Source organism: Cavia porcellus, unplaced genomic scaffold (genome assembly GCF_034190915.1).
Source record: "Cavia porcellus strain 051 isolate PalLab524CR breed Dunkin Hartley unplaced genomic scaffold, mCavPor4.1 scaffold_32, whole genome shotgun sequence".
Classification (NCBI taxonomy): domain Eukaryota; kingdom Metazoa; phylum Chordata; class Mammalia; order Rodentia; family Caviidae; genus Cavia; species Cavia porcellus.
Genome location: NW_026947515.1, coordinates 37,562,133 through 37,575,103, shown reverse-complemented (window position 1 = coordinate 37,575,103; position 12,971 = coordinate 37,562,133). Strand labels below are relative to the sequence as shown.

The 12,971-nt window shown below is 44.3% G+C and overlaps 1 protein-coding gene across 2 annotated transcripts in view; it reads left to right on the top strand.

Annotated features, from left to right (window-relative positions):
- Positions 1-12,971, top strand: part of LOC100730333 (cilia- and flagella-associated protein 52) — a 41,732-nt gene that overhangs the window by 16,187 nt on the left and 12,574 nt on the right. For both annotated transcript variants that reach the window (XM_003466231.5, XM_023563543.2), the window contains exons 7-8: positions 3,019-3,119; positions 8,791-8,961. In XM_003466231.5, coding sequence (XP_003466279.2) covers positions 3,019-3,119; positions 8,791-8,961 — 272 coding nt within the window. The remainder of the gene's footprint in view (positions 1-3,018; positions 3,120-8,790; positions 8,962-12,971) is intronic.

Here is a 12,971-nt window from a genome sequence, read left to right as displayed (position 1 = left end):
TTTATAAGCTGGGGATCAAACTCAGGACCTTGCAATGGCCAGGCGGGCGCTGCTGTTCCCCTGAGCCACATCGCTGGCTCCTTAGGTGGTGTCTGAAGCCCGCACATCGGGTGATGTTTGGCTGTTGAGATTTGACACCTCTCAGCGTGGAGGGCAAATAAATGTGTACGTTGCTGCTCGGGCGTCTGTGCATTTAGGTCAGATTTCTCTCTGCACTGTTAGTATGGCAATGAATGAAAAGGGGTTCAGACACCAGGGAAGCTTTATTTCTGTTTTTGATTCAGCTTTTACCCCAGCTGAAAACTTCAATTTATGGTCAGGATAGTGGGGTTTTTTAAATGCCTACATTGTTTCTAATAAACTGGAAGATGAAAGAAAGACAGACAGACAGAAAGAAAAAGAAAGAAAGAGAGGAAGGAAGGATGGAAGATAGATTGAGGAGAAAAAAGTTTTCCTCACGTGTAAGAAGTGTACCCACTTTATTTTTTCTATTTTGTAATATATCTTAAAGCCATCATTTTGAAAAGCTTTTACTTAGTACACAAAACTTCAAACTATTTAATAAATTTTGGGGGGGTTTTGTTCATATTTTAACTAATAAATTTTGGATTTCCCATTTTATCATTCTGTGTAGGCGCACTGCTTAAAACAGTATCAGTTAATGGAATGCCAATCCTGATTATAATTAAATGAAAGTACACAGTAACAGACTGGATAAACATGTTATTTAAGGTGTCCCTGGTGGGGGATACCACCTTTTACATCTTTTTAAATAAAACATCTAATATATGAATTTCCTATGTGTTGATTTGTCCGTTTTCCTCACTGATGATATGTTTGTCGGTTAACAGAGCCCGAAGCTTGATGATTTCATGTTTTATTGACAGTTTTCGGAGGGTTTGCATTTCTGTCACGGTGTGCACCTCCAGAGTCCCTGTGGCTTAGTATTTCTGCAGACATGTTCCTGCTCATAGCTGTCTCGTTTGCATGTAGGTTCCCCAAAGATCCGCAGAGCAGCTCTTACTTTTCGGTGGTTGCTCGTCAGAGAAAACTGGGGGGACTTTAGATTCTCTTTTCTCTATTTCTTTCTTCACAGAATAGTAACAGTAAAACATAGCTCTAGGGGGGGAAATTTTAGGTGAGGTTTTTTGTTTGCTTGTTTGTTTGTCTTTTTTGAGGCAGGTCTTGCTATGCAGTTCAGGCTGGTCTCGAACTCACAGCAATCCCCCTGCCTCACCCTCCTGAGTGTTGGAATTACAAGACTGTGCCACCACGCCCAGCTTAGGAGACAGTTTTTATATTTGTTTGGTTGTAAGAAAAGAGTTGTTTGTTTCCTGAAGTGTACAGGCTTCTGAGGAAGTCTCCACGTTCCTGAGCATTTATTTTCTCCCATAACTTAGAACTGACAAGTTTCATGGCGTTCCCTCTAGATCCTTGACAAAGAAAAAAGCATTTTCTTTGGAAATTTCCAAATAGAAATGAAACTGTCCGCCTCCTGCTCTGTGAGCCCCTGAGCCTCCTCCTGGCTCTTTCTGCCTGGGGCCAGCTGCCGTGCACCCAGCGTCTCCTTCCCGGCTTGTTCTCCGAGCCTCTGGCTTTTGTTTGGATCAGCTGGGGTAAAACCTGAGCGTGCTGATGCTTAGAGAAGCCTCCTTCACTCTGGCTTTCCCTTCTTCGGTCCTAGCATTCTGACGGCCTCTGTTTCCAGGTTTGACAGGATTTCTCTAAATTTTTAGAGGAGACAACAGTGTGGCACATTTTTTTTAATTGGTGGCGTTGGTTATGCAGGTTAATGAGTTTTGTTTTCTGGATTTCATACAACACACTTTGATCACCTCCCCATCGGCCTCCTCTCTTTTCTCATCCATCTAATTGGGATATCTTTCATGGCTGAAAAATGATAGGGTTTAAGAGTATTTATTTTTTTTTTCCAGTTCTAGAGAGAAAACACATCACTCCTGAATGTTAACCTGTTAGATTGTCCGTGCACATTTTTCTTTCAAAGCACCGTGCAAGTCAGAATTCTAAGAAATGCAAGGAACGTCACATGAGAAAAAAGGGTTTCTGTAGTGTCTCAGAAAGACTTTTGTCCCTCTGATAGCAAAAGATGTGTCTGTGCCATTTAATCCCGAGAACGTGGCATGTTTCCACATTTTCAAGATCGTAAACTCCAACAAAAACAAATGTTGTTTTTCTTCTTCGTTGTTTTCCATTTCCGTTCTTGCTTAATAGCTAGAATGTAGACATTTATCCATCTTTGTATGATATTTCTCCTTTTGGAAAGGGTTATTCAAGATATATATGCTCACAGCACTTTTTATTTTGTATAATTGATGCAGTTCTAAAATACGGCAGTCATTCACATCACTGTCTCTAATTCTTAGCTCAAAAGTTGTAAAGTGTCTAGGTTATCTACAGCCTGACGTCACATTTTCTCACAACATGGATTTCACTAAAGCATCTGTAATGATTTCCAGTAAGAAAACAAAGTCTTGCCCATGGCCCAGGCTGACCCTAAACACTTGGGCTCCAGCTGTGCTCCCACCTCAGCCCCAGGAGCTGTGTCTACAAGCGGATGCCACCATGCCTGGCTGAAGTCTGTCTCTGTGACAAGCCCGCTCTCTTCAAACCCACCTGTTCTCTCCGTGACATTAACCCTTCCCTGGGCAGAGCCTCTGTGACTCTGCAGCCTCCGCCTCCCAGCTCCGCTGCACTGAGCTTCAGTTTGCCCCACAGAAGCTTCGTGGAGCCTCGTTCAAATCATAGCAGGCATGTACGTCTTAAAATTAGAAATTCCTATTGGGAGCCAGTGTAGTGGTGCATGCCTGTAATCCCAGCACTTAGGTGGCTGAGGCAGGAGAGTTACCATGAGTTCAAGGCCAGCCTGGGCTACAGTGAGTTCAAGTTCAGCCTCAACTACACAGCAAGTCTCTGTCTCAAAAATAATAAGAAGACAAAAAATAACAAAGACGGATGAGAGTCTCTGGCCTTTGTCAAAGCACTATTTTCTCTTTCTAGGGCGTATCGGCCATCAGGTCCCTGAAGATGGGGGGTTTGCTGGTGGGCTCTGGAGCTGGACTTCTGGTCTTTTGTAAAAGCCCCAGCTACAAACCTGCCAAGTAAGTTTTGGGCCCCGAAATGTTGGGACAGGTGGAGACTGTCTGGAGGGAGGTTCACTTAAAGCCACCAATGAACTGGTATTAGCACAGTGATATTTTGTCAGAGAATTCCACCTTATTATTGAGTAGCTGGACTCTGAGTAGAGAGTGATTTTTTTTTCCATTGAAAAAAAAATGTGTTGAGCAAATCAAAGTAATCCACCAGGACCTAGGTGGATGCTGCCCTTTTAATAAATATGTTTTTATTAACACCTTGAAACACGACAAAGAAAATAATGATGTTATAAACTTATTGCTAAAAGTGAAAAAAGCTGGGCACAGTGATGCCTGCCTGTAATTTCAGCACTTGAGAGGCTGAGGCGGGAGGGTTACTTCAAGTATGAGGCCAGCCTGGGCTACAAAGTGAGCTCAAGGCCAGCCTGAGCTGCATAGTGAAACCCTGTCTCAGAAAGACAAAAAAAAAAAAAAAAATGCTAGGGGCTGGTGGTGGCATCGTGGATTCCACTTAATCATTTTATTCTTTAGCTACTAACCAATTCTGGGTTGTTGAAATATTTTTTGATCAGGAATTTATTTACAAACCTATAATGAATAATGCGATCTCTTTTTGGCAAGTTTAATAAAATGTGATAAGTATTTTTTTAAAAAATATTCCTCTCGGGGCTGGGGATTTAGCTCAGTGGCATAAGCACCTGCCTTGCAAGCAGGCAGTGGTGAGTTTGATCCCTGGTACTGATAAAAAGGAAAAAGACAAAAGAAAATATTCCTCCCACCCATTATATAAGGGAGTATACTCTGCCATAAAGAAGGATAAATGTGAGACATTTCTAGTCAAATGAGTGCACCTTGAAACCTTACTCTTTGGTTTTTGTGTTTTGTACCGGGAATCGAACTCAGAACCTCAGGCTTGCCAGGCAGGTGCCGCACCATTGCCCTAAATCCCCTGCCCCCGAACCACGTTCTTCAGTGAAATGTATGAGACACGCGTTTTAAATACCTTGTTGTTTCTCTGTTGTGAGAAACCAATCATATAACTGAGGACGGCAGTGTGTAATAGATTTGGGGAAATGGGAAGAAAACATTGTGAAAATTAAAAAGAAAAAACAAAATGAAAAATAAGCTAAATAAATAAACTATTTTCTCCATTCCCTGCTCTGAAGAAGCATCCATGTTGGTGTTAGGGAAACCGGGGGAAGACCGAATCTGGCAGCTGCCACCTGAGAAGGGTTGATGGAGGGGGACAGGACTGAGAGCTGCTCTCCAGACAGCTCCTCTGGGGCCTTGACAGAAGTCCCGCTGGGCTCAGCAGGATGGCTGTGCTCAGAGGGCCCGTCTGGGGCATCCCGGTAAACATAGTCCAGCAATTCATGGCTGGCTCGGTCCGCATGACCATTTCAAGTGTGACAGCCTCCGGGCAAGAAGAAACAAATTCGCACCGAGAGATTAAAGATGCGCAGCCTAAACAGAACGACCAGAAGTTTATAAGGGCAACAAGAAAAGTAGAAATAAAGCTGAAATGGCTCGAAAGTCTTCAGTGCAGCGGCTGCAGATACTTTAACTGGCTATTAAAACATTAAAGAGGCAGATGAACCAACAAGGAGCCGACAGAATGCACAGAATCAGAGCGCACGCTAAGGGGTGCTGGCCACGTTGAACTAAATAGCCTTTTTCCAGCTTTAGGTTTCTGACTACAAATAGTCAATTAGATCTTGTCATTAATTAGTGCTGTTTAGACACTGAAAAGTAATAACAGTGATAAGTAATAACAGAGAGGCCTTGTGATTAATTAACACAAGTTAGAGTTACAACAGAAAAGAAAGAAAAACCCAGGAAAACAAGGACCATTTTAAAAGGACCTCAAATTTACCGTAATTATGGTTTACCGTAATGTTTGGAATAGCTGCTCCACACAGCAGGGCCTGGGATCCTCTGTATTAGGGTCACAGTGCCAGACTGGCTCAAGGATGGCCTCAGCTGTGTCACAAGGGTCAAACTGTTAAAGGTACAGTGTTGTAATTAAAATTTTTCTTTGGCAACCACTGTTATCTTTAGGCAGCATTTAGGCCAGGTGAGGGTGTAAAGAAAGTCTGGAGTTTAAGGAGCGTCAGCAGAAGAGTCTGTGCACTGAGCCTGTGAGGGGGAAACACTGGGGCTGTTAAGTGAGTGGACAGCGGTGCTCGCTCTGTTCCTCCCAGTGCTGTCCAGACTTGGATTCTCCTCTGTCTCCCTGAGGGAAGGCTCAGGCTGCATACACGTGATGGTGTTTATGCAGGATATGGTCTCTTGTCCTAGCAGGGGCTTAGGCTTTCTGGCATGCTCAGAAGGCACGAGAGAGAAAAGAAAAATCATCCCACAGCAAGCAGCTCCCCTCCCTGGTAAGCGGTGGCCGTGTGGCAGACTGCGGCCCTTCCAGGGGGAGAACCAGCAGTGTCTCCAGAGATCCGCGCCATGTTGGAACTTAGGATGCTGGGACACCAAGCAACCAGCCTGCCTCCCTGCTAAGCAGTGTGAGCCTACTGGGGCACAGCCTAGAGTCAAACATCCTGCTTCCCCTGCCCGCTTCCCCTGTCCCCCCATTAGCAAATGGGAGCCAGAAATCTGAGCATCTCCTGGGAGGTTGACCATAGCAAATAAGGGGGATTTCCTTCTACCATCTCTTTGAAGGCAAATATTTTTATTACTGTTTTGCTTTATTCTGATTAATGGTACTGCTCTATTCAATATTCTGTTTTGATAAGTTCTATAATGTTCTGTATTTCATTTTATTTTGATATACGTGATTGAAAGAACAACTATTATAAAGATAACAAAGTAGACTGTGATACCTATTATTGTTTAAAAAAGAAAAAGAAAAATCATCCCAACTACAGCAGAGGGCCCTGAGAAATATCAGACATCTCTGGCAGCCAGGGTTGGAGAGGAGACCAGCAGCAGCTGCTGTACCTCGGAGGAGATTAATTTCCGTCCCCGCCACAGATGGAGTCACCCAGGACTCCCAAGGGGTCAGTCCGATGTATGGGAGCCTGCACGGGTGCCCCAGCCTCCTCAGTCTTCTGGTTGGACCAAATGGAAGCTGGGTTTGATCCCGGATCCCACTTCCTGTGGTTCCCCTTATCAGCAGGCAGGGGACAGGTGGCCCTCTGCCCTTCTGGTGGTGGGACTGTGCTCACAGTCCCTGAGGGTTATTGCCAGCAGACGGTTCCACTGGTTCAGCCGCCTGTTTGTGATCCTGCTTTTCTTGCTCTTGGGCCCCTCTTACTCTTGGCTATAAAAGACCTCAGTGGCTACTTGACAAGGGAATCTAAAGAGCTCTCAGGGCCAAAGACCTGCTTTTGTCCTGCTGTCTGGGACAGATTGGGTTAGCAGCTCGTCCACTGGCTCCCCTACAGAGTCTGGGGGTGGAAGGGTAAACGTTAGTTAAAGCCTCCCGGAGTCTTTGTAAAAAGGCTGAGGGGTTTCCTGTACCCTGATCAGTGATCAACAGCTTGCAACAGCCCCTCTAGGATACAGGCCTTGATATATGTATGTGCGCTGCGATCATCAGGGTCCCGCTGGGAGTTGTGGGACGTGGCCTTTCCTCTGGCTGCAATCCCTCAGGCCTCCAGTGAGAAATCATGTGTAATTCATCTCCAGAAACCTCTGCTGCCTTAAGGCCAACTTGCTTCTCCCTAGGGGTTAACGTTTGATTCGAAAGGAGTATAATTAACCTATCAGGCTAGAGCACAAGATTGAGCTAAACTTTGAAATGCCTCTGTGCTCAGTGGGAACATCAGAAAATCTTCCTAAATCCTGTTTGATCTGTCTTATACCTGCCAAGGAAAAGGGCCCATGGACTCGGAAAACACCAAATGCTCCTCGGCTAACCCTGCAGGGCACAGAGGCCCCTTGTGAAGGGATCTTTTGGCCTGGCAGCAGTTTGGGTTTTGGGGGGTGGACCAGATGTCTTAGACGGAGCTGCCTGAGTTTCAGTAGGACCGTGTAAGTCCAGGAGTGACCTGGGCTCCTGTGTACATTGTTGGAGCAGCTTGGGGTTCCTTCTTAAAGCAAAAACTATCTGGACAGAGGGAATAGAATTCTGACCATTTTCCTTGTCTTACAAGCTGATCTAATCGAAGGATGGTTTTATAATTCTTAAATTGTTCCAGTGAGTTCGTGTGTAATCCAGAGGTGTGCGGTATCTAGTGAGCTCACAGATCTCACTCTGAAAGACGAGTGGAGAGAGGGCTCCCTCTCACCAGCCTGGCCCAGCCAGTAGCTTGCAGTGTCCTCCAGCCTGGACCTCTTCCAAGGCCGGCCAGCGGCAGCTGCCGGAGTGGCCTGGAGGAAGTGGCGGCCAGAATCCCGCTCTCACTGACTGTAAGAGTCAGAGCCCTCCAGTTGGGAAGCAGCTGGGATATGAGTGTGGTTTTCCTCTCCCTGCCAATAAACAGTTCCTTCAGGAATGTCCCTTTACCCGTACGGCTCCTTCCCAAGACCCCACCGCACACTGTCCAGAATAAACGAGGTGGAGAGCAATGTGGGATCCTTGAGTTTTCTTCATGTACATGCTCTGTTTCTTTATGTTCTTTAAGTTCATATTTATGAAACTGGGAATTATGAAACAGTGTAGGGGCCAGGTGTGGTGGGCACACCTGTAATCCCAGCACTCGACAGGCTGAGGGAGGAGGAGCCATGTGAGTTCACAGCCAGCCTGGGCTGCACAGTGAGACCCTGTCTGCAAAGTTCAAACCAAAACAAAACAACTCAGGGACAAGAAAGGGGGAGAAACCAGAAATGTGGAAGAAAAGGAATAGAATATCTGAAAGATATCAGTTAGATAACCATTACTAACTTTTTGTTATTTTTTCTCATCTTTGTTATTAATACACATTTTGAAATAATTATGCTTATATGTAAAATTTTATTTACTGACTTTTTACTTCATGAAGGTATGCATCAAATATTTTCAGTATTACTACATATTATTTATTTATTTTGTTAGTTCCTTTCTTTTCTTTTTTTGAGACAAGGTCTCACTATGTTGTTCAGCCTAGACTTGAGCTCACTACATTGCCCAGGCTGGCCTCCGACTCACAGCAATCCTCCTGCCTCAGCCTCCCAAATGCTAGGATTACAGGCCCGTGCCACCATGCCCAGACCTACATATGGTTTTATTATCATGGTGAAATATATATAAATGACACAATCTTTAAAACTGTTCACGGCCAGGCAAATATTCCATGAAGTTATGTCCTACCGATCATTTAACAATTCCTTTACAATTGGGTATTTAGATCGTTTCCGTTTTGTCACTGTTTTAGATAAGGTTTCAGTAGCACCCTTTGATAAATGGTCTCCCTTCCCCAGCTTTAGGGTTCATTTCCAGAGAGAGAATGAAGGATTTAAGTTGCCGTGGTCATTTGTTCCCGTGACCCTGCCCAGAATGTTCCTCCTACCCAAAGCCTGCCTGTGTTGCACAGCCCACTTCAGACCGCATCTGACTGATGGATCTTCTGAGTGTTTTACGGGTGCACAATACCATGACTAACTCACGCTGCTCCAACAGTGTCACTTCCTGTGGGGTGTGCCCCAAATCACACACCTGATTTGTATCATCTACAACGCTTCAGGTGCACAATAAATACGTGATGGCCATGTGAATCCACTTTAACTTTTGTCTTTTCCTTTAAAGAAAAATTCAGTTGCAAGGCGGCATCACTTCTATCACGCTTCGAGGAGAAGGACACCAGTTTTTCGTCGGAACAGAAGAATCACACATTTACCGTGTCAACTTCACCGACTTCAAAGAGACTCTCATTGCAACGTGTCACTTTGAAGCTGTCCAGGACGTCGTCTTTCCGTTGTAAGTAGAAGACATTAGCAGGGGCAGTGTGGTGCAGTGTGTGAGAAAAATTAATCTAAGGAACTGCATGTTTAACCTCTATTAACTAAGTGTGATTTCCCCTTACATGTTTCTAGTGTACTGAATTAATTTTTTAAAGCTTCCTGTTGTCTTTACCATGAAATGACATTCTTTCTCCCAGTCCACATGTGGGCCTCTTTAGAATGCAAATTTTGAAAAATAAACCCTTCATGGACAGAGTGTTTACTGGGCAAAACTTTCCTGTTTTCCCAGTGCCTTTCACCCAAATTTTTCCCAGTTACTCACTGGATGCTCTTGGAGTCCTCCGTGTTTGGAGGACTCTGTGGTAGACTGGGGTCTTCTGGGTCCAGAGGGTGTGGCTTTGAACTTGTGGTGATCCTCCTGCTTCAGCCTCCCAAGTGCTGGGATTACAGACATGCACCACCATGCCTGGCTTTCTATATATTTATATCTAAAGGACATTTCTTGAAACAGCAGGTAATTGATTCTTGCTTTCCTATACAGTCACAAAACCTTGCTTTTTATTTGGAATATCTAGCCCATTTACATTTAATACAGTTTGTTTTCTTTGGTCTGTGGTTTGTTCTGCTGCCCCCTTGCTGCCGCCTTTCGTGATGATCAGTTATTCTCAGCGTTTCTCTTAATTGCTCTGTTGGCTTTCTAGCTGAGCATTTCTGTTTTCAATTGTAGCGATAGCTCGAAGGATGGCATTACACATCTTGAATATTCCAAAGTCTAATTAGAGTTAAAATTTAATTTTTCCCAGTAAAATAGGTACAAGAATTCTGGAACAGCTACCCTGTTAATATAATAAGCCCAATGATACGATAGTATAATTTTTTGTTTTAAACAATTGTAAATCTTTTCAGGAAATGGAGGAGCAAAGCATTCAACAATTTTTTGTGGTTACCCACAGATTTCGGCCTTTCTGATACACTTTTGGTTTTGTTTTTTTGGTGGTGGTTCCGGGAATTGAACCAAGGCCTCACTCACGTTGGGCAAGCACTCTGCCACGGAACTACCACCCCAGCCTTGCTTCTGCCCCCTATTTTTGTAACAGGGTCTTTCTCAAAGGCTTAGGCTGGCCTCAAACTTGCAAGCTTTCTGCCTCACCTTCTGGAGGAGCTGAGATTCCTATCGTACCCAGATTCATTCTTTTTTATATAGTTAGGTACCATTTGGTATCTTTCCCCTCAGCTTGTAGAATTTAGCATTTAAAAAAAGCAAGTCTGAAGAAACATTCCCTCGGTTTTTGTCTAATAGCATCTTTTTCTAGCCTTCAGTTTTTGAGTTCTGTTTCCGGTTTGTTCATGAGTCTGATGATGTGCATGTTCTAGATTCCGTGGAGCACACTGAGGATGCTTTCTGTGCTCTTTCCGCCCCCTCTGTATCGCATGTCACTTGTGTCTACCTGCTGTCCAGGTCGTCTCCTGCTTTTCCCTTCCCTCCCCGCACCCTGCTGCTCTGCTTTATTGATGGTCAAGTTTCTTTCTCTCTGTGATCACCGGCTTGAAGTCTGTAAGCCTTCTGGATCTGTAACTGGCATTTTCCACTAAAGGAGGAGGTCTCCAGCCCGTATTTCTTCAGAACCTGTCACACTTCCCCCCTTCTCCTGACGTTCAGTCCACATGGGTTGAATAACTTAACGTTTTTCCACAGATTTCTAGCTGTTTATGTTTCTTTAGTTTTTCTCTTCTTTTATCCTGTAATGTCTACTAAATCAATCTTCAAGTTCAGATTCTTTTGTCATCTCCAATGAGCCCATGATTTGTTTTTATAGTTTTAACTTACAGAAAAATATGGAATTACATTATACAGAATAATCTCTAGTTCTCTGTTGAGATAACTGTTTATGTATTTATTGACATCACAGTTTCCTTTATCTTTTTCCACGGGGGGGTGGGGTGTGCAGAGGGATGGGTGAACCCGGGTTCTGTGCATCCCAGGCAAGCATGCTTCCTCTAAGCTCCATCTCCAGCCCTTTTTATTTTAATGTTGAAAGAGGGAAGCCGGGCATGGTGGCTCATGCCTGTAATCCCAGCACTCGGGAGGCTGAGGCAGGAGGATTGTTGTGAGTTTGAGACCAGCCTGGGCTACAAAGTGAGCTCAAGGCCAGCCTGAATTGCATAGTGAGACCCTGACTCAAAAAGACAGCAAAAAAAAGGAGGGTCCCTCTAGGTTGCCCAGGCTGTCCTTGAATTTGGGATCCTCCTCACAAGTAGTGGGATGTATAGGTGTGTGCCATCATGCCCAGCTCTAATCTTTTGAAGGCGTTTTAACGTTTTAAACAGCTGCGTTGACGTTTCTGCCTGCTGATCAGTCCTCGGGCCCACCTGGCATCTGCTTCTTTCTCTCCTTGCTGTCCTTCCCTCCCCGCTCCCCGCTTCTGTGTGTTACTGAACCCCAGACCTCACGCGTGCTCAGCACACGCTCTGCCCCTGCCCTTCCCAGTCAGTTTCTTCTTTCTTTGCTTGTCGAGAGGGTTCTGCTGTTATTGTTGAACACTTGCCGTGTCTCACACACCCCGCAGCAGCTGTGTCCTCCGAGCGTGGCTGGCACCTTTTCCTTTCCCCTGGCATGTGGAGACAGATGCCCTCCCGGCTCCCCCTGCTGCATGTTTAGCCTGGCCTTCCTTCTCTTGCGGGCTTGCATGGTTTGGCAGTAACCGGAGGGTCTGTGTGGAGATGAAACTGTCTTTTCCATGATTTCTTTGCTTTGAATGATTTATGAGTCACTGGGGAAAAATACATACAAAAAAATATATGTATGTCTGTGTCCCTATGTATACACCTCCATCTCATAGCATCTGATCACATCTCTGCCGACTTGAACCCTAGTGATACACGTACCCCCATGGCACAAAACAGCTCTAGTGGCTTTGACCAGTTTTTTTTTACTAATAAAATCAATAAAAGCTGCCTGACAGGCCAGCCATGCATGCACCACAGGTGTGACGGCTGCCAGATCATGAGACGTACAATTTACTGCCGTAGACCTGGTCAATAAGGGAGTGAGGGCCTGGGATGGCACCATGATTCAGTCGCTTTGGTTCTTTCTGGACTTTGACTCGCACAACGTAAACTTAGGACATTTTCCTACATGAAGGGAGTAGGATTTTCAGTTAGGCTCGAGCGTTTATGCCTCAGATGGCTGGGGAGCTGGGTAGTCCCCACAGCAGCGGGTTTGGGAGTTCTCTAGGGGCATTAGTTTCCTGATGTTGGAATAGTCTGTCTCCCCCATTATGAGCTTGTTTTTCTGTTAAACAACTATTATTCTGACACTGGCTTGATTTGATCTCTACCAGGCAAGACCGTTTGGCTAGGAGCAGCCCCACACCTGCTGTCTGGTTCCAGGACTTGGTCTTTTTAAATAACTAGACCTGCATCACTGCTTTAACTCCAAGCCCCAAAGCTAAATGTGTAGAAGGGATCCGCCTATTTATTCTGTTAATTCCAACTGAGTAGAGTCTAGAAAACAGGGAAGGGACAGTTCCTTTATTTTTTTTTAAATATAGAAATTAATGAGAAGTATTTAGCTCTAAACGTTAGTTTTAGTCTGTAGAGACTACATGTTTATATTTATAAATAAAATGGTCTGTTATACCCTAATATCATTTTCTTCTTATCAAACTTGGAGTAATCTGTAATCTTTTGATATATTGGTAATTTAAATTCTATAGACAAGTTGCCTCTGGGCGTGTGCATGTGTCTGTTTCTAACCCTTGGACTCATGACTCTGGGATAATCTGCCTTGTTCATGATCTCATATTTTTCCTATTTCTAAGCAAAGAAAGACTTTTCAGCTGCCTACAGAGATGATTTCTATCATCTTCCTCTTTTTCCTCTTCACAATCTTAATAAGATTTTCTACTTTATGGTAAAGAGTTTCCTCTTTTAAACATTAATTTAATTTGAAAGCAAATAAATATTAATTTAAATATGTTTTTATTTCTAGAAATATCCCTTAGCAGGTATATACTTATCTCCAAA